This window comes from Anomalospiza imberbis, chromosome 1 (assembly GCF_031753505.1).
Source record: "Anomalospiza imberbis isolate Cuckoo-Finch-1a 21T00152 chromosome 1, ASM3175350v1, whole genome shotgun sequence".
Lineage (NCBI taxonomy): Eukaryota > Metazoa > Chordata > Aves > Passeriformes > Viduidae > Anomalospiza > Anomalospiza imberbis.
This window is the reverse complement of record NC_089681.1, coordinates 47,675,161-47,697,140: the sequence shown is the minus strand read 5'-3', so window position 1 is coordinate 47,697,140 and position 21,980 is coordinate 47,675,161. Positions and strand designations below refer to the sequence as shown.

Here is a 21,980-nt window from a genome sequence, read left to right as displayed (position 1 = left end):
TTATCCGAGTGTGTGACCTTGCACTGCAGTGTGAGCTGTACTTCTTGGAGAAGGCAGTTCAGATCACTTTATGATCATACATTGGTGCCTGAGTGCATAGGATACATAAGCAGACAGTTGATGTGCATTTTAAATTGAGTGGGGTTTTTTAATTATTAAAAGTTTGACTGCAAGGTTTCTTTGTAGTGGCCAGGTTGGTTCCCGAAGTCCGTCTATGATCAACAATGATTCTGAAACCTTAGAAGAATGTATGGTGTGTTCAGACATGAAGAGAGATACTCTGTTTGGCCCATGTGGCCACATTGCCACATGTTCTTTGTGCTCACCACGGGTGAAAAAATGCCTCATCTGTAAAGAACAAGTTCAGTCTAGGACAAAGGTAAAAAGCTCTGAAATTTATTGGTTCTCTTTCTTTTATAATGGAAAAGTAAAAAAAAAAACAAGGGAGAAAGAGGTCAAAGAAATATACATCTTCCTTTATGTGGTATTATGCCTTTCACATGTCTCACTGGATGGAATTAATTTTGCATCGTAATGATATCTTGCTCTTTTCTGTTTGCCTGTCATGCCTACCTCTCCCCGCTTTGCAATGTCTTTATTGTTCAGGTCTTCAGAGTTCCTAATACAGTCACCTGAGGATGCTTTTTTGAAATAGACTATTTCCCCCCTGCCATGGTATGTTTTCTTCATGTCAAGATAAATTGCTGCTTTTTCTGAAGTATAATTTCCCTCATTAATATTGAGTTCTTCTCTTCCTTAGGACTGCTTGAAAGATTATTTGCCTGTAAACTGAGTTAATATGTGCTTGTTTCTGTAGTTAGTAATTACTTTCAGTTTCCACCTTCTTTTTCTTTGGAAACATGAGTTTCATTACACTGTCTTTTTCCTTCAGAGAATCAACCAGTCATGGCCTATTTTGGAGACCAAGATTTCTCAAATGGTTACTCACAAGTAGTTTTGACTATATGGTACCTCCCCATTGCTCTTCTGTTTGAATATTCTTTTATTCCTTGTAATCACCAAGTCTTGTCCTGGTTTTTTTTAGCTGTTAAAAAAAGAAATCATGTTCTGCACTTGGATTTATGTTTGGTTTTGGATTGGCTTGGGGTTTTTTTTTGTTTGGTTGGGTTTTTTTGGAAACCCAACTATTTGGTTTTTTTTGGATTTTTTTTTTTTACTTTTTCCAAACATATTTGATTAGTCTGCTTCTGTGGTATGTTGTTTTTTCCTCCATCTCAGAGTAAGTGTAAGAATTGTAAATATAAAATTGCACTGTTTTCACTACTCACTCTCTTATTCTTCTTATACTATTCACTGTTCTGCATTGTGTATGTTCAAAAGCCAAATGTTAACATAATGGGAGCTCCCTTTCTCTAGACTTTCTTTGTAGTCAGTGAAAGGGTTCTGCCACTGGGTAATTTGGAGCAGCAAAGTGAGGGTTCTGTCCCTACTCATCCATCTAAAGAAGCTAATCTATGGAAATCAGCTTTCTCAGGTGAAAGCTAAGCTTTACAGATAGCCTTCCTTTGATTTCTTTTTTGTTAGTGTGAGAGATTGGAATATCTGGTCAATACCTCTCCTATACTTTTCTGTATAAAAACTTAGAGTAGTATCTGCAAGGCTAAGAAATTAATGAATCAGGACAGCAGTTCTGTGAGCTGGAAGAGGTGGTCCAGGCCAGTATAAATGTAATTGTATGTGATGTCTGGGATCATGTATATGCCCCATCCCTGGCAATGTTCAAGGCCAGGTTGGATGGGGCCCTGAATAACCTGGTCTAGTGGCAGGTGTCCCTGCCCATGGCAAGGGTTGGAACTGGAGGATCTCTAAGGTCTTTTCCAACCCAAACCATTTGATGATTCCATGATATATACAGCTCTCACACAAAAGGACTAAGAAGAAACCCTAACCCAGAATAAAAACATTTCTGTAAAAGTACCTTTTAAGTGAATTTCATTGGATCATAGAATGTTGGAAGGGGCCTTTAAAATCAGTAATGTGATTGACATCTAATACCATGTAATGAGCAGGGACATCTTCAACAAGATCAGGTTGCTCAGAGCCCTGTCCAGCCTGACCTTGAATGTTTCCAGGGGTGGATCATCTACCACCACTCTGGGTAACCTGTTCCAGTGTTTCATGACCCTCATCATAAAAAATTTCTTTCTTAAGCCAAGTACAAATTGGCTTTCTTTTAGTCTAAAACTCTTACCCCTGTACTACTGCAACAGGCCCTGCAGAAAAGTTTGTTCCCATCTTTCTTATAAGCCACCTTTGTGTACAGAAAGGCTGTAATAACATATTCCTGGGGACTCTCTTCTCTAGCTTGATCAACCCTGATTTAAGTATCCGTGATTGAATAAAGAAGGAGAAAAGAAAAAAGAAATATATGGTGTCCTAAATGATTTTCTGTGCCTGTTATTGTACTGAATGTGCAAAAATTGCCATCAAATACCTGTTCTTAGAAGTCAGTGTGATAACTCATTTAAGTTGCATTTTGAGATGCTGAGTGAGTTAAAATCCCCACTAGATGGAGATTCTTGAAGCCCATGTGCCTTGAAAATTAATGTAGAGAGCAGGAGATGCACTTTGCTCACATGGGTGTGTGTTGTTCTTTACAGATTGAAGAATGTGTAGTATGTTCAGACAAAAAGGCAGCAGTGCTCTTCCAGCCGTGTGGTCATATGTGTGCCTGTGAGAGTAAGTAACTACAAAACCTCTTTTTGAAGTAATTGTGAAACAGAACATTTTAAATCAGATTGGTAAAAGCATTAATCAGTGTGTGTGTATGTCGAGTGTCTGTCTCAACAGCGACAATTAGTAATTTGATTTCAGGTTCAATTTACTTGGTAGTCTGGTGTGATCATCAGAATTTTGGCATTATTTGTCATGCTGGTAATAACTGGAGGACAAAGTGGAGATTTTCAAGTATTTAGAACGTGTGTGCTCTTTCATCTATATTATTTAACTGTGAGTAGGCTTTCTCACCTTATAGAAGCCTACTGAATATCAGTAACACTTTGGTAGTAATTAAATTTTATTGTTTTGTTGCGTCTTTTTGAAGGCATTCAGGTATGCAAATGGTGTTTTAAAAAAATATTGTCAATAAATATTTAGTATGCTTCATTACTAATCTGCAGATTTGCACAAGGGCTGTATTTTGCCCCAAAAGTCACATCATATATCTTTGCAAAGAGCACCAGTTATGGTGATTTATCCAGTGTAATGGTAAAATAAGTAGGAGATCTCTAGAATTTTTTTTTGTTTTGAGTATATGTGGATGAGAATGCAGCTATCACCTTGTCTCCAGACATTTCAGGGTTTTGTTGAAGGGTTATTTCCCTAGAGAAGAGCAGTCCTTATTGATGAGGATCTACACAAGAGGGAGGGTAATTGTTCCCATGAGTAACTGCTTACTTGGACTTGCTAAGGAAATCTGGTTTCTTCCTCTGTTCTGGCTGAGGCGGCTGACATCGAATCACTGACTATAGTTAGCCTGATCTGGCCTCTTTCACTGTCTGCAGTTGAAAGATGATGAGAGAAGTTTTTTTGAATCATTTCCCAGGAAAGAAGACAAGAAAAAGATTGATTACTGTGGTGAAGGATTTCAGCAGTACAGTACACATTACCAAGTCTAAGCTGTAACAAGGACAGCAGAAGCTTTAACAGTTTTAGATTATTTCTTTCCAGATTTTTTTTCTGGACATCTTGTTCAAGCAGGATGAGAGACTCTTCAAATTTTTGTATTTTGTAGTACCCACTCTCTTGATTCACAGTAACCTTTTAGCATTTATGAGACAATAACTTGCCTTTAGTAGAAAAATTACAGCTCCCTTTCTAGGATTATATCAAAAGATGTAGGTTTACTCTTAAGGGTAAAGAGCTGCATCTCTTTGCCTCTGGAGCATTAGGACAGTTAGTGAGATCCTTTGTTATAAAGAAAAATCAGATAGGCCGACCATTCTTGGAAGTTGTGGTCTCAAATGTGTGATTACCTTTTAACTTCTGTAATTCTTGTGGACTAGACATCCATCTGGAGAAAGAGGAACCTGTTCACTTAAAGTACCTTAAAAGGAGATAGAGAATAGATTTACTTTGAACACCAAACAGGACATTGTTTAGGTGTGATTTGCAGAATTAAGTCAAGATAAACTCAAGTAGTTCTTTGTATTACAAGCATCTGTTAAATTATTGCTGTATAGTTACTCTGAATAAACAAACTCATGGATAGAAAAAAAGAAAAACTAAGTGGGAAGATTCAGAGTTGATTTATTTCTCTGTTCTCTCAGACTGTGCAAGCTTGATGAAGAAATGTGTACAGTGTCGGGCAGTGGTTGAGCGAAGAGTGCCTTTCATAATGTGCTGCGGAGGGAAAGGTACAGAAGATACCAGTGATGATATTTGTGAGTGACTCCAGCGCCCATCCTCTTTCATGTTCCTCCACCAACTTATTCTCATTCTCTTAAATGATCTAAATATTTCTCTTTTTTCTAAAGAAAAGTTTAATGAAAACAGTGCTAACCCAGGTATCCTTTGCTGTTTGCACTACTTTCTGCATCGCTAGCAGCAAATGTGGTAACACCACCAGTCATTGCACTGGAGAGTTGCTTCCGGCATTCAGAGTAGAGTCCAAAACCTGTGTGATGACTTGGCCACTTACTAATGCCCTAAGAAGTAAAAGCTGAAGATTGTCTGTGATTGTGCAAATGAGCAAATAATATTTTTTTTTTTTACCTCTGGTACTCTGAAGTAATGGTAAGTATTTTGCATCTAGGTACAAGCAACTTTCCTGAGAGAATGTCCAGTCTTGCATCTCTTCCTTTGACTAGTTTTTAAACTCCTTGTGACTTGAGTAATTTCTATGAATTATTTGTATTTGCTCTGTGTGTGTATATGTGGTACACAGTATTTCAGTTGAGTTTATGAGAATTGGAATATTAGTTCATTCTTGTCATAGTGTTCTGAAATAGATAAATATAAGAATAGTCATTAAAATCATGTTTTCAATACTCGCACTGGAAATCCAAGACTTGACAATTTTTCCTTCATATAGTCATATTGCTTCCCAGATCAGTCAAATATGGGAATATTAATCTGAACTTGTTCAAATTTTGAACAAACTGCTTCCAGGACACTTGGGCAGTTTTGAACACCAAATAGAATCATCTAAGCCAAGATAAAAAAGTAATTTCAGCGTGAAGGAATTTGGCTTTTTTTTTTCTTTAAGCTGATGCAAAAAATATTTATGTCAGGAACTTCACTGACAAATAAGAATTCTGAGAACATTAAGGGACTACAACCATCATTATTATGGAAATACTTGTCAAAGAAGTGCTACCACTAAACTCAAAGAATTTTTTTGTTGAGCTGCAGTGATGGTTAGTTAATTTAATTAGATTATCAAAGATGGCTGACTAACATTTTTTTCAGATAATTGAAAAATTGTAGCTGTGACACTGGAAATAATTATTCCTGGTTCATTAGATTGCTGCATAGTTATGTACCTTTATTTTCTTTTAATCTTACAGCAAGTGGAAACATTCCAGTTTTGCAGAAGGACAAAGACAACACTAATGTCAATGCAGATGTACAGAAGCTGCAGCAACAATTGCAAGACATCAAGGAACAGGTAAAAGTGCTGGATAAAAGTTGCATGAATCACTTGATTGAAAAAGCCAATGCATCCTCTATTATTTAAAGCAAAATGACATGTTGAAGTACATCTGGTCTTAAACTGTAGATAGAAGAACAATATTTTTTGTGGGATGTGGCTTGTATGTCCTCTATGTACAGGGTTAAAAGAAAAAATTGAGTGGCCATGTTTGATAATCCATCTATTAGGGCATGTTGTGTTGATGTGACTAAAAAAGGATGCTCTTCCCAGTCAGTACATTTCTGACTGTTTAGCTGACCTGAATGTCTGGGTACAGCAGAAGCTGTTTTCACAGAACAGTATAAAAGTAGATCATTTTCACCATTCTGTATCTACCTTAATCTTGACTTGTTTGTTCATTAACTGCCTTGGAACGATAGCTGACAGTTACCTGTCTTATGAAGGGTATAGTGAACACACTCTTCAGAAAACTGTGTGGCTGCAAGGTTAAAACTTTGAAAGTATTATACACGTAATCCAAATATCTGGAATTTAAATGATAATGTTTATCTTTGTAATTAGGTATAGTGTTTCCAGCTCTTTTGGCAGTAAGGGATCTGGAATATCTGCCTACTGAATGAGCTTACTCTCTTAGAGCCCTGATAATGTGACTTTTTGCTTCCATGCATATAACACAATTGGAAGAAACTTTTCATGGATACAGGAAACTGAAGTGTTCTAGCTTGCCTTTTCCTCTAGTAGGCTTACAGCAGTCCATAATACTTCAGTGATGGCAGCATCACATCTAGTCCTAGTAGTTGTTGGATTCAGCTGTTCATGTGCATGAAAGCCAGGGATAGAACATTTAGATTGCCAGTTTTAGGGCCTGTGTTTCTAAATGTCTTAAATTTGAGAGCTGATATGCTCAACTGAATGTCTGTGAAGAGCTTTTCCTGTCGTGTGGTGACTGGGCCGGCACCCTGGTAATAGAAATTAAAAACAGTTTCCTGTGTAGTTTTTATCTGTAAAGAACATGCAAGATTGAAAATTGTAATTTGAAAATGCATCTTTGTCTTACCTGGAAACTTCAGATGTTACTGTCATCTCTGATGGCTTACATCCACTGTATAGCTTCTGCTTTACTTTTTAGCATTGAATGGAAAGAATAAGGTTATTCTTTTGGCATTTGAAATGATACGTACAGAAGATGCCAGATGCATGCTTAAATGCAAGTAATCTGTTTTCTTCAGATACGTTTTTTCAGGGTACTTAGGAGTTATAGAAGATTAGAGTTCTGTTTGGGTATGCTGATAATATTATATATAGGCATGTGAAAAGAAAACTACTTTATGTTACAGTTTTTCTTCTTGATTAGATGTAATCTCAGGGCTTTTTTGTCAGTTTTCCTTAGGTGCTATTTTAGTCTCTCTGATTTTCTCTAACCTTTGGGATTTTGCTAGCCACCGGCCATAATTGTTCAGTGCCTCTGACTAGAAGGAGATCATTCTGGTCATTCCTTGTGTGCCTCTTGGCTTGAGACTCTTGTGCTTTTTCAGTGTCTTTTGTGCTTAGTCTTGTAACAGGGCAAGTTGTATCATACTTTTGAGTAGCAAGTCAGATTTGATTAAAATTTATCATCTCATCTTTTAAATTTGTGCTTGAAGTTAGGCATAGCATTCCACTATAATTGTGTATTCTTTTGATTTGTGCTGTAACAGTTCAGTCTTCGTGTTCAATTGATATTTTTCTACTTAAAATTAATTTGTTCTCTCTCAGCAGGTATAAGCCTTTGTTTCAACTCATACCTTCAATGATAATCTAATATGTTAGTGCAGCAAGCTTTTAAAACTATTTCTGGTGCCAAGCAGAAGTGATGCTGATGTCAACAGAATCTCCCACATCTGATGACCACACCATTCTTCAGGGATTCCCTGAATGTGAACCCTTTTGACTGTAATTGCAATACCTTCACTCCATTTCATACATAATCATCATCACCATCTAATATCTTACGTATGTTCCTTCACCATACTTACATCACTTTCTTCTTCCTTAAAAAATAAATTTATTTTGTCACTGTGCACCTGTATATTGTTGTAAAAACTGTTTTTCATAGTGAGGCATTGATACTTCAAGCAGTTTAAAACACCTTGTTAGTGACAAAAAAATTTTCTGAGTTGCAAACTCAGTTATGCTTAAGGTGCAATGGGCACTTTGCCAGAGTACTTACCTGAAGAATTGTCATATAGAACAGGCATAGTACCTTTTTATGCTATTTGTTTTCTTTCAAATGATGGGAGTTAAATGTTGCAGGCAAATAAAAAATGGGGTTTCATGCAGAAGATATTCTAACAAATAGTACAATAGTTACAGGTACTTATTTCTCACTTCTTATTTTCTGCTGCCCAGATGGGGCATAAGGCTTGCAGTGACCTTCCTTTCACTGTAAAAGTGTGTGTAAGATGGTGGTTAAATAAGGAATTCTCCTTCAGAGTTGGCTAAAACTCAATTATCTGGGCTTGTATCCCACTGGGAGACTGCTGAACTAATTGAGAAAGGCCTGTCACAAGAGAATTGTATAGCAAACAGGAAGCTTGTTATTCTGCCAGCTGAGTCATCCTACTGTGTGAAGTAACTTAAGTGTTAAGATAGTATCATGTTAAGAAATTAAACAGCTAACATATTTTACTGTGCTTCTGTACTAAGCAGGAGAAATAGGGCAATTTTCTAGTGCTGCATGACTATAAAATGAAAATGTTGGGATTTCTGTCCTTTACTGAATGAAACAGTTCATAAGTAATGGTGTTTCAACAGATTTTATTTTTTTATTATTATTATTATTTCTGTGCCCCTTAATGGATGTTTTCATTTTTAAATGATGGTGTAGCATTTGGAGAGAAACAGACCCTTGTAACGTCCATAATTCTGATACTATATTTAGACACAAAAGCAAATAATTAGCCAAAACATAGAATAAAGGCTACACATTGGGATTTTTCCCAAAGATAAGATGAGAGTTTGCTTTGTCAGTCCTTTGTGAAAGGCCATCACACCAGTGCTGCCAAGTTATAGACACTTGTCACACAGCTGTGTATTCATTGCACTGGAAATAGCTGTTTCACTGATACCTGAAGTCTGAGCATTACTGAAGTAGGAATACTCTGAAAGTCCTATTGATGTGCAGGATGCAAAGGTGATGACTTTGTGGGAAAAGAAAAATGAGCAGGACTGACTGACAGACAGGCTTCTGTAAATTTTTAATTTGAGTATGTTTTGTTACAACGCTGTGGAAATTCTGGCAAAGCTGGAGCACACCCCTTTCAGGGCTTTTTTTTAAGCATAAAATGGCTTATGGTTTTACCTGGAAATATTAGTTTCCTGCTAGCCCATTATACTAGTATCCTGGAGATTAAAATAGTGATTTGGCCAGATTCCATGCCAATTTAAACTCTTAAGGAGAATTTTGGTGAATTTTTTTGGCCTTCAGTTAAGCTGTCTAACCTAGGAAGTAATACCTGTTGATTTCATAGAAAATGTGCTTTAGGGTTTTTCTGAATAGGTTACCTTGGTATGGATTCTCTCATGCAATGAACAAATTGAAGTGAAGCCCCAATGATGAATACAGAAGCAAGTCACAGGTGCAAGATGGTGATAAAATGAATTTGTATTTGAAATACGAGCCTTGTCAGTATTTCATGTTATGTATGAGATCAATATTCATAATTGTTAGATATATATAGTGTGTCTCAGATAAGAGGACATCTTAGATTTGATTTGTTCTATAGGATGGTGTTAATTTTCATCTGTTGTAACATCTATTCATTTACTAACATTTGATAAACTGTTATAAATGAAATCCTAATATGGCTGCAATATGTTTATGGTGAAGGAACATGCCATATGAAAACTTCAATTTCTGCACATGACAAAAGGTGAAGGACATTGTTCCTTAGTGGCTTGGTGCAAAATGAATTTTGCTGTTGAAGAACTTTGGGCATTGACCATCACTTCACGTTCAGCAATTAAAACTGATTTTAAAAGTTTGCTGTGCTGCTGTTATGAGTGAAGGTTACAGATTTACTAAACTGTTCTTCATTTGAGGTGTTCTTTTGGTCGAAAATCTAGGTAACTTCCACAAAGTACTAAATTTTGCCTAGCATATTGATTATACAATGTTTTTATTCCTTCTGAGGGTGTTAAGTGCTTAGTGTTTACAGGTAAGTATATGAATGGCTAGCCAGCCTGAGAAGAAATTTGTGAATCATAACGCAAGCATCGCATACATCAAGCTATTTATATTTTGTTCCCTGGAAGATTACATGATGTAAAGGAGAGTGTTTCTGTAGAATGTTTTAATGTTGCAAACTTGCATAATTATATTGAAAATATGATGTCAGCCTACTACTGGATCACCTTAATTAAAGAAATCATATTTAGAAAAAATCTATATAGTTGTTTTTGTCATGATGGGATAGGGAAAGCCCATATATTGTAAGTCCATGTGGAATAAAAATGGGATTTAAAAAAAAAAAATAGTGGCTATGGCAATTATCTGCTATGCTTAGGATGACATATTTGTTGTTGAATTTCAGCAGTTTATATGTTGCATATTCAGTACTGTATAACTACTGCCACTGACTACGTAACCTGTGAAAATCTTTTCCAGACGATGTGTCCTGTCTGCTTGGACCGCCTGAAGAACATGATCTTTCTGTGTGGCCATGGAACGTGTCAGCTTTGTGGAGACCGAATGAGCGAGTGCCCCATATGCCGCAAAGCAATTGAACGGAGGATCCTTTTGTACTAAACGGGGGCCAGGGTCTTTTACTAGGTTGTGAAAGAGTAAGGTCGTGTTGATGGTTTTAATCCTCTGTTAATTTGTATGGTAGTGGAGGGTTCTAATGAAAACATTTCTAATACTGTAGCACAGGTTTGTTACATAGTAATTGTTTAAAGACTGTGAACACACCAAATAAAAGAAACAGTATTTGAACAGTCAGCTTGTAGCTTTACTCTTAAAAAACATCTAAGCCTAATGCTAATTTAAAGCAATCTTTTTTTCATTTTGTTTCTGTCTTCTTCCCCTTAAAAGTTTAAAGGGACAGTCTTATTTTGGTTTTGTTCATGTGTATCATGTATGTATTAGATGTCAAGTGATGTAAGGGAATTTTTTTATATTGTCAGTTACTATCAAACATAAATATTTAGAATTTCTTTTTGCTTTATGCTTTTTATGTGTCAGCATTTCCTGTGGCAGTTCTGATTCACAATTAATTTGTCTTGAAATACACAGTCATGAAAAATCAATACAAAATATATACACAGTAATAATAGATATACTATTCCCATAACGTCATGCCTCAGAATGCAATGTTAGGGTGATTCTGACTTCATCATGCCTCTTGTTCCTGAGGATAGGTTGTGTAGGAAATAATAAAAAGAGGAATCTGTTTTAGAAGCATTTTGTTTCCAAAACCGCACTTTGAGCTAACATGTTCAAACTAAGTAACTTAAATAGTGAACTTCATAATTCTGCTAATTACTTGACTTTGTGTGGAATTGCTTTTAACTTCAGTGGAAAGGAGAACATTTGAGCAGTGGGTCAGTTATCCCTTTTAGATGAGTGACTTTGATCCATTGTGTAGAAACACACACATGCAGAGCTGTTTAAAAATTGTGGGTCTGTGAATTTGGAAAAAACAGATTTTGTAAAATTTAAGTGAGTTTTATTGTCTCCAGGCAAACAGTGTCAACAGCAAAAGAGAATATTTAATATTGATTATTCATCTAAGTGGGGTATTAACACCAGAATTTACCTGTGAGCATTACTGAGTAATACTGCAAATGAAGATATTGCTGACAGAACAGTGAATTTTGTGAGCTGTGCCTAGTTGAGCTGAATTTTGCTGAAGGAGTTTGTTGTCCCTGATATGATAAAGAGCTATTCCTCCTGACCCCCAAAATGCTACTGTTATGGACTGCAAACTATTAACATTTTGAAAACAAATGTATCCTTTCATCCTTTTTGCTAGTAGAAAATACGCTGATTTAAGGATTTCTTGTAGATAAAAGGAATCTGTGCTTACTCCTAAGTGATTCAACAGTTTTCTGAGTACATAGTTCATGTAGCCCATTGCCATTGTGCAGACTTCATTTGGACATGCTCTTGCAGAACATTAAAGAAATCCATGCTGGAGTCACTTAGGTGCCTTACTTGCAGCTAAGATGAATTTATCATTGAATTCTCATTGCATATGTCTAAAATGTGGACTAAAGGATAGTTCAGGGAAAGATCCAAGTAAGCATAATGTTATAATTGTGGTCTTTTCAGATAAATCAATCTGTCTTCTGAAACTTACGTTGATAATGCCTGAACTGTGCAAATGTTGGCAGATGTCTCAGAAGACTGTTACTAATAAACTGTAAAGATAGACAAACCTTTAAGCAATAAGATTTAAACACTGAAAAATGTTTTCCAGGAAACAAGTACAGTGATATGTTGGAAAAGTATATGTAGAGGGGCTTTTAACACCATGAAGTGGTGTAATACACAGCCTTACAATAGTCATCTTTAATCCTCATCCAGCATTCCAAATGCTCCTCATTATTTTCAGTGTTCTTTCATTGGACACAATCACGATCTGGAGTCACTGTAGTAGTCTGGTTTATTTCGTATACTAGTGGTCATCTGTTCTCAGATAATCTGCATCTATATCCTTGACCGAATGAAGCAGCCTTCCCTTTTTTTACTTCTTGATTCCTATTCAAAAATACCAAAATTTGAAGGAGTTTTGGAAAGTTTTTGATGTAAGGCCTTGTTTCAGTTCAGCATTTTGATATCTCCACTTGAACTCTTTGTGCATCTGAGTGTTCATTGCAGTTTTCATTTGGCCAATACGCATGTTACTAAGGTTTTTGGTTTCTTTTTTTTTGGTTTTTTTTTTTTGGGGGGGGGTGATGGGTTTTTTTGGGTGTTTTTTTTTTTTTTTGGTAGCATGTTTTACAGCTGAATTTTCTATAGTAGGGTTCAGTTTCTTGTCAGGCTTCCCCTGGAAATACTTCTGTAATAGGATGTGCCCTTTGATGATCCATTCTGAGTTTTAGCCTGTCATGCATCAGATTTTTACCTTGATTTCCTCTGTCTCTGGCAGACATATTTTGTCCTCTTAATTCTTTAAGATAACCTCTGCAAACTTGGCTGCATGGATGCAGGGTGGATCTCTTCTTCTTGATAACGCAACTCAAAACTGAAACCTCAATAGAGCAGTATGCATTTTCCTGGTTCTTTTTTGCTGGAACAAGCCAGAATTACTTGAAAGTATTCCAGCTTAGCATCAGTTGAATAATTCAGCTGAGTTAGAACAGAACTGAAGCATCCTGGTTAGGAAACTGGATGTAAGATGTAAGTTACTGTTTAACACCCTCAGTACTTGAATACCATCACAGTCCTATGGAAGTGGAGACAATGACTGAAAGTATTGCTGTAGGAGCAGCTTTAATGTCCTGTACTGCTCTCACAGCAGATAGCAGTTTGTGATTGGACTAATTCAGCAGTGTTGTGTGCCAGTTGAAGCTGAACTGTGTCAGCTTGATGCTATTTTGGTGCCAAGAAAAACAACTGAATTAGAAAAACTAGGAAAGCTAACCAAGATGCTTGATTTATTGATTTATAGGTCTGTTATTGACAGGAGTATTGTATCTTGTCTGGAGATGGCGATACATACTTTCAAAAAACTTAATGAGGAAAAATGCTTGCAAATCTGGTATCATTTATGGAAATAAATATTTATATTCAGACCCTCTCTTTTCATTCAGATGTAGAAGGTGAGCTAGTGTTGTTAAGGAGCCCAATAAGCTCATTCACTTTATTTTGTGGTTATCTGTGCATTGTGCACAGAGTATGAATGTTTAATTGGATAGCACATATTTCAAGGATGAGAAGTTCACTTTTGAAAGCCAAAGGGGATCAAAACAAGTAGTAGAGCTAAGGAAATACCACTGTGCATCTGTCTTCATCAAAAGATTAAAGTCTAAATTTCACCTGAGCAAAGTGAAAATCAGAAAAATCACTTGGGCATTTAATTTATTGTAAAATTGTAGAATATAAGGTTTGTTATGTCTAGTGCCCGGCATATAATAACAATTTTGAAATTAAATGGAATTAAATATCTCTATTTGTTTCTTGAAACAAGATACCTAAAAATATGTATTGTTCAGTGTGAGGTATGCTCAGATGTTTAAGTAAAACATTTTCTTTTCCATTCATTAAGAGACATTAACAGTTATATCACTATGCAGTGATTTGAAGTGTAAAGACAACCTAAGAGGTTAACAGAATAAATTTAGTGGTTGTAGATGGTTAACTTTTGTATAACTACCTTTGACTTTTTTCCCCTCAAAACTTGTACCATCACTTATTGTGGCCCAAGCTTATATGGCACTTCCCAAAATCTGGGCTGCTATTACATACTTTCCATTTGTTGGATTACTGTGTATTTGTATGTTGGGGTTTGGAGAAATCCCTTTTTCCTGAAGTGGATAATAAAAACTACACTGGTGAGATAGCAAACAAGTTACTTTGTAAATGTGAAAGTTTATTAGAAAGTGGTGTTCTTAACTTGGACTGGCTGAGAATATAGCAGATTTGCACAAGTACTTGTGCCTTGTTAGCATAGTCTTACAATTGGTATTTTAGCTTCTTTTAAAGACCTGAAATGGTCTTTTAAAAATAATTAAGTACTTATTGTGTAGATATTTTCTAGAGATGAAGGTTTATGTACATGTAATTATGTTTAGCAGTATTAATTGCAGTTAGTGTAAACACTAAATTGGTTGAAGAAGCTGCTTTCAGCTAGTGATCTGAGCTTCCTCTACAAAACTAATTGTCAGAAATTGAATTTTACTCTTCCAGTAGCAGCTGGTGAACCGAAGAGCCTATCCTGTTCTTTGTGCTGCATGGGTCAAGTTTTCACTTAAAAAAACCAAACCCCAACAACACTACAGTCTAACTAGCAGTGCTACCTCCTTTCTGTCAAAGTGCTGAATTCTTCTCTAGCTGTTCGTTGTCCTTGCAAAGGGGTGGGAAATGCATCCACTTTCTTTTGCTTCATCAGTTTTGATGTCTGAATACATTGCAGAGGGTTTTTTACTTTATAAAATTACTGTGTAAATTGCATACAATAGCTTTGTGTGATTTGCCACAAAGTACACTGTATACCTGTGCATAAGTTGCTGGAATTCATACTGTTGTCTTTGTGTGCATTTCATACTTTATTTGTGTTGACAAAGCTAAACTGTTGTCTGCAGAAGCTTTAGTGTGTGCCATTTTTATAGCTAAGCCTGTGGTAAATACGCAAGTTCTGACTCAGGGCTTTTTAACAACTTAAACACATTTACAATGTTCTTCAGCACATCTTGGAGAATACTAGAGATTTAATGACTGTACAGTGCCTTGATAGAACTATTGAATGGGCAGCAGCCATAGGGTCTTCACAAGAATACAAGTATCTTTTCAATCCAGTTAATAAGTTTATGTTAATATAGTTGTAATGCCCTTGCCATGGATTTATAAACTTGTATATATTTTCTGTAAAGGAAAATTGGGAAATTTAGATGTTGTTAAGCTTTCTGAAAGCTGTTTATTTGTTGCACTGGTCATGAGGATCTGAAGGGCATAGTATTCAAATTTAAAGGAGCAGCTTTTGTGTCAAAGACAGCTGAGAAAATTTTCTGTATGTGACATTTTTAGTGTGAGGGAGAGGTCATTGTATAACATGTAAAAGTACCTGCTTTATTCTGATCTAGTAAATCTTCTGTAAGTGAGAGAGAAATAACCAACAACAAATCAGTATGTTTGCATGCCATTTCATAGTTAGAAAACTTTGTGTCATTTTGAGCTTCTAGGAAATACTTGGTTTGTCCCAGCCTTAGTGTCTTCATGAATGCAAACTATTCATGTTAGAAAACAGGTTTTAATGAATCACAACAAACGTTTTTTGCTTTTGTTAAAACTAACTTTGTATTTTCTGTAAACTGTAGATTTTGACATGACTGTTTATTAGAGAAATTTAAGATTGCCTGTGTGAGTGTAGTGTATTTCTGTATGCAGATAGCATTATATAATTGCTTACTTTAAAACTGCTTAGCAAGGTCTAAGCCTTTCAAAGGAAATGCTGATGTACTGTATGGTTAGTAAAACTTGTCATATAAGATGTATACTGACTTTTTCAAGAGCTTTGATTTAAAAGTGTAGTTGGACTGAATTAATACTGATTTTTTGCACACAACATTGGAAAAGGGGTGGTGACTCATTTGTCTTCCTCCTTCTTAGTTGTAATGATGTTAGATGTCACCATGGAATTTGAAAATTGGATACCTGAAAAAGTACGTGCAAACTTGGTTACTTGTAGGCATACAATGTTTAAAAGAGCACCAGACTTTACTGAGAAATTTTGCAGTCCAAAGTTCTTAAAAAACATGTTTCTTTTATTATATGTTCCTGAAGAATGAGTTTGTGGAAGCATCAGAAATGCTACGTGCCTTTGAATCTCCAAGGTACTCAAACATTGTTAAAGGAGCACAGTAGAAATTTGAAGGGTGGATTATTTTGTAACAACAGAAAAGTTGATTTAAAATTATCTCTGGATTATGTGCAAATTTTTCTGTAAATATGCAGTTCATAGTACTGTTCTACTGACCTGAGTTGCTGTTAAGTGTATGTTAGACTCTGTGTTTACTTGTAACTGAATGGCCTTTACAGATCTGGCTACGTGAATGTGATCATTTAAACATCTCCTGCCAGATACAGTAACTTCCATATTCTGAGACAACAGATGCTGCATCATGGTTTGTACTTTTAGGATTCAATGTAATGGATGCATTTGTAAAAAAAAAAAAAAAAAAAAGTCTATGTAATCAAAGGCAACAAAACCAACCAGACTTACATGGCTTAGTGTTTTTATTTGTCCTAGTGTACAGGTGAAAAAAAGGAACTGACAGAATAAAAAGTTTGTTGCTCCCTTTCTCAGTTTCTTTTCATTTTTCAAGTTTCTTCAGCCTTGGTTTATATGACAGATCTGTATGAAAACATAGTGTTTTCAAATACTTCTGAAAAAAAAATTTTAAGTAACTTATGCAAATTGTTGAAATACATTTGAAGTAGCCTCTTGTTCTTTGCTTTGGGATTTACAACCTGTTCACATATTTCTCCTTACATGTCCATTGAACATGGTGGGAACAGTGCTGGCATTGGTTGTAGACTTCATCTCTGTGGTCTCAAGGGTTTCAGCCCCTGCTGTTGATTGTAGTGGAAGCCACAGGTTTTGCTAGTATTTGGCATTGATGGGTTTAGATTTTGAGAAGGCTGTTTCATACTGTACAATATAAATAACTACAACAATTTTGTAATATAAGTACTGTATAATGCAATTAATCTCTGTACAGTGCACTTTGCTGTTCTAAGTCATTCCAGCTGTATCCCATATAGAGTCTTCTCTTTTTGATGGCAGTGGCGAAAGTGCATGGAGATCTCCTCTGGATTTGACATTAATCAAATATAGAGTTCTTCATGGATGTACTGTTTCATTTAGGTAGCAAAGATTAGTGGTAGTATTGGAATAAAAAAGCATTAGCCTTTCTTTTCAGACTTGGTTTTCCACCATAAGGAAAGGAAATATAAGTAGTCAGAAATAAAATTGTTGAAGTTCATGTGGTTTGTGCAGCCGTGCTCATGATGGTGACATGCATTGGAAAACTTTTGCTTTCAAGAATGAATCATACCAACATTTCTTGATACTTAAAAGAAGGTTTTGGCTGAAAAAAACCTCAGGGTTTTAAATGGTTTGTTCCCTTTTCAGCACAGTAGTATGTCCTGGCTTTCCAGGAGATAGTAAGGTAGGAGTTTTTTGCAGTCTTTAGAAGTGATGCTATGATGGATTTAAATAGTTTATATTAAAAAGTGAGAACTGTGCCAACTGGCAATGTATATATTTTAGTCTTCAACAATGCAAGACTTTAAGTTATGGGAAAGCCATTGCAGTATCTACTACCATTAGGATTTATTGACACTTATGTGACTGCCCTAGAGAAGCTAATAAACCTAATTTCTAAAATTGCCTGAAATTGTGAAAATACACTTGTGAGACTATAGTGACCTCTTGCAACACTATCAGTGTTTTGCTGAATTTTCCTTAGAAATAAATCTGTTGGAGATAAGGAAGCAATCTTAATTCTGAGCCAATTTCCCCATTGATGTGTCTGCAACCTAAAATGTGTATTTCTCCCACAAGGGGTCAGTAGCACCCTCCATTTGGCACCACTTTTTATTACAATATAAGCAGAAAGCAAACAAGGGGTAAGGATAATGATGATTGCATTAATATGTGGGTGGACCAAACCTAGCTTGTCTCCTTCTTCAGGCAGGCTAAGTATAATTAGGTTATTTGCTGACTTCAGTAAGCACCGTATTCTATCCTCTGACTCTCATGTGACATGAACATTGCTACTATTGATTAGGGCAAAGTTCCAGTGGAGTGTTTGCCTTTAGCTCTAGTTGAAAGAATTCATTTAGTCAAGCTTTTTTTCAAAAGCATGCAGTTGGAGCAGATAAACTATATGAAAGAGCTTGTCCAGCAGGCAGGGGAAAAGAATTCTTGTATGAGTGTCCCACATATTCTTAATGATAACCACAGTCTCCCTAGATGGCTAGAGCTGATTAATATTTTCCACTCTCTAGTAACACAGCTTGTAGTTAAATATGCTTTGAAGCCTATCAGGCTGCTCAGTGGAAGGAATGTCCAGCTTCTCAAGGCTTCCCTGAGTATGCAAGTTACTTGAAGGCCAGAAGTTTGAAGTAACTCTCAATCTTTCTCCCAAGAGGCTGAACAAACTAGAGAGCTATTCCTTCAACAAAAATTTCCATCCCTTGTAGCAAAGTCATGTTTCATAAATAGGAATCTTGAGATGGTCAATGTCATTCAGGCACAGGTTCTTGTGTGTGTTGAATTTAACAAGGGGCCTTCCTTACCTTCGTGTTTGCAACTCTCGTTACTCTCTCTGTCACATCTGTTGTGGGGTTTGTATTTCATGTCCTCAGGGCTTCTGTCCCCATTACTGAAATCCTGCAGTTCTTTGTATTTTTGATAGCAGAACTGTGTCCCTTCCTTCTGGGTATGTCTGTTCTGAATGTCCTCCTGTTTTCTTTTACACTTGAGGTTGGCATAGGCATAGTGAAGCCCTGTCTTTGTGTCCCTAACTCCACTGTGAATTTCATGTACTGCCAGGAGGAATTACTGAATTTGGTCTGGGCATAATTTCACATTAATTTATTGACATCCCTTATTTCTCTCCATTGGTGGCATAAGAAAAAGATTTTGTCTGCCACCTGAGGAAAGGATAGGGGCATTTCTGATCTCAACCATATGAGGAAATTTGGAAACAAGTAAATGTTTCAAGGTTGTTTGGCTTTGGTGATTCTTTTTGTCTTATAGGCCACCTGTAATTTTCATTCTTACTGTATCCTGGATTTGGTTTTTGGTGGCAGCCTAAGGGTTTCTTTTCAAAGAAACTTAGAAGCAGTTAGAAGAAAGAAGCTTCCTTCTAGAGTATCTTGTGCATTTATGTTGCCTGGAGGAAGTTCAGTAGGTTTGCTTGCAAAGAGAAGGGATCTGGTTTTGGACTTCTTGCTGCCTCCATAAAGAATTAGGAAAATAATTCCATCTCTTTGAATAAAGTAAATCTGAAACCGCGTTCCAAGTAAATATTGCTAAGATTTCATAACCCCTACTGTGTATATAATTTACAGTTGTAGCATGAGGTTCTCTATGAAAGCTATATAAACTAAATAGCAATTATATAACATTTATTTCCCAATGGCCATAGATTCTTGGCTTTAAAATATAATACTATTATTCTTCCTCTTTTCTTCTTCTGTGATGAGACCTGTGAAATAAAGATTACTTCAGATCTATCCAGACAAGGTGGCTTTTCCTAACACAGAGTCCTAGTTAAGCTGTTTGTGGTACAGCCATACAATTTAAAGCATCATGCTCAAGTTTTTTCTGATTTATAGCACATGGCATTTAAAACACCTAATTTATATTGATCTTGGGTTTTGGTCAGGTGATTCTCATTCTGTGTAAGGCTGAGGAAGTCTTCATATTGTCCTCTGAAAATGCATTCTCCCACCATTTCATGTAGAGGACATAGAGTCTGGAAGCACCATACTTTTTTGTTGAGATAGAAAAGTGTGCTAGAGTAAGGGTATGGGGAAACTTAAAGCTAAAATACAGTCATAGATACAGTTCTTCTGGTGTTCATGAGGTGAGAAACTCAGATGGCAAATTCGACAGAAGAGTGGTACAGAGGAATTTAAAGCTCTACTAAAATTGAGTTTTAAATTCCTCTGTACCCTCTCTGGAGAGCCTGTAACATGGATACGTTGAGTCCTGCTATAACCTTGTCATGTCCTGCATGTCCCACCACCCTGCATAGGTCCCTCCACACCAAATCTCCCTGAAGGAATGTGTCTTAAAATTATACTAAAACTATTCCACCCATGGAGAAGGAAGGCATAGGAGTTACAAGCCAGTCCCTGGTGCAAAAGTTGTGGATTTGCTGTTTTATTTAACACAGGTGTCTTCCCATGGCACACACTGAGGATGTAAAGGAGTAAGTGATCTTGACTTGGATTTTCTGTGTGCTGTGTTTGTCTGCACCCAGGCAGCAGCATAAAGGAGCTGCTGCAAATCCACTGCTCAAGTAAAGAGCTGTGTGAGGTGCTTGCCCTGCAGCAAGCAGAAGCTGGGAGCCACTTACGCTTTTAAAGTGTTGCAGCCAAGTAGGGTTGAGTGGGCCAAGCCCTCTGGGCATCTACTTATCCTGAGCTGACATTGCTTTATTGGTAAGTGGCATGGAAGTGAAATAGATTTGAAAAGCATATCTTCATTAACAAGGTTGGGATACCAGACATTTAATTTTAGGCTTTATCTGCTGTGCTGAATCAAACAGTGACACCAAGATTTGGCAAGCAGTTGTTGAGCACTCCAGGAAAGGTTAGTCAGTGGCTTTTGTAGGAGTTTCTCAACTTTGAGGACGTAGTCAAATAGTCCTCAGGAAAGAAAAAACCAACTAGCTAGCAAGAGTGTTTCAGAAGAGAGTTATTCTTTTTTTAGCAATTTTCATTTAGCCAAAAATGCTGCCATTACTTGATGTCTGGATTTGCCAAAATCAAACATGCATCCTGTATGTCTGTTCCAGCTATTCCTGACCATCATACTACCTCTCCTCAGAACATCCTTCCAAGGGTATGCTTGTGGGGTTATAGGAGAGTTAGTGTAATTCCTCTGTAGCTTTCCAGGACAAGGAAAGGAATTTAATGGTGATTTGATCTGATCTTTTTCTTTCTGACTATCTTCAGTTATCAAATGTTGAGATGCCTTTTTTTTCATGTGGCATCTAATTTTGAGAGGAAGTCAATGGGGGCATCATTGCTGTGACTGGAGTTCTTGGATTTGGCCTGTCCTTTCCTACAAAAATTAGGCCTGTTGGCCTAAGATTTGTTGTTTTATGAGGTATAGCTATTTAAACACTAAGCTAGCCAGTGCTGCTCATAGGAATATTAATAGAGATGGCCTGGAGCTGGCAGGTTTTTCTAGGGAAGATAAGGAAGGGCTTAGCACATCCTAGGTTAAGCTCTTCCCTGTCACAGCTGAATGCTAAATGCTGTGTGACCTGCAGTGTCTGAAGGGTAGCTATAGCTTAAGACATCTTCATGGCACAGTGCTGTGTCCATAGGAGCTAGCAGTGAGGGAAGTGCACTGCATCCGTGATAACGTAATGTTTTTTGTGAGTTGGTACATCTGGCTTTTCTGGAAGGGTAGGTAGCCTGAGATGAGGTTAGTAGGTACCCTAGGGAACCTGGATATAGAGCATTGCCTGGTCCTTAGTACTCATAGCCCAAAACTCTAGAACAAGTTTGCTTGTGTATCTGTGGATTGGCTGGCAGTGAATTAGAAATGAGAGAATCTATAAGGCACCAGCTTTCCATGCTGCATGAAAAGTGTCCTTCCCTGTGGTTTATTAATTTGCTTCCTCCTGATATGGAAAGAACGCAGGAAGCTAACCAGCCTAGCTTGTTTTGCTGCAAACTCTGTATATGCAGCATTGAACTTCTCCTTAGATAGCTTTGAATGTGGACAGGCAAAAGAAAAAAAAAAGGGAGAAGGGGGAGGACAGAGGTCTTTAATGATGTGTTACATTATTGATGGAATTTCTAACCCAGAGAACTGCCTGCCTGGGAGCTGTGGGCAGTGTTACCCACAGTTACTGCTTGCTTGTGCATAGTTCATTTTTGTTTTATTGTTCAGGGAAGATAAAGTGGTGTCTCTGC

At 36.8% G+C, this 21,980-nt stretch overlaps 1 protein-coding gene across 5 annotated transcripts in view; it reads left to right on the top strand.

The window, feature by feature from the left end:
* Positions 1–16,619, top strand: part of MIB1 (MIB E3 ubiquitin protein ligase 1) — a 77,175-nt gene extending 60,556 nt beyond the window's left edge. For 2 of the 5 annotated variants that reach the window (XM_068190906.1, XM_068190886.1), the window contains exons 17-21: positions 187–379; positions 2,622–2,700; positions 4,290–4,403; positions 5,529–5,629; positions 10,260–16,619. In XM_068190906.1, the coding sequence (XP_068047007.1) occupies positions 187–379; positions 2,622–2,700; positions 4,290–4,403; positions 5,529–5,629; positions 10,260–10,400 (628 nt within the window). In that variant the 3' untranslated portion in view covers positions 10,401–16,619. Of the gene's footprint in view, positions 1–186; positions 380–2,621; positions 2,701–4,289; positions 4,404–5,528; positions 5,630–7,369; positions 7,683–10,259 lie in introns of those variants that run through there. The other 3 variants (XM_068190896.1, XM_068190924.1, XM_068190917.1) reach the window with 3 other exon arrangements.
* The last annotated feature ends 5,361 nt before the right edge of the window (positions 16,620–21,980 follow it).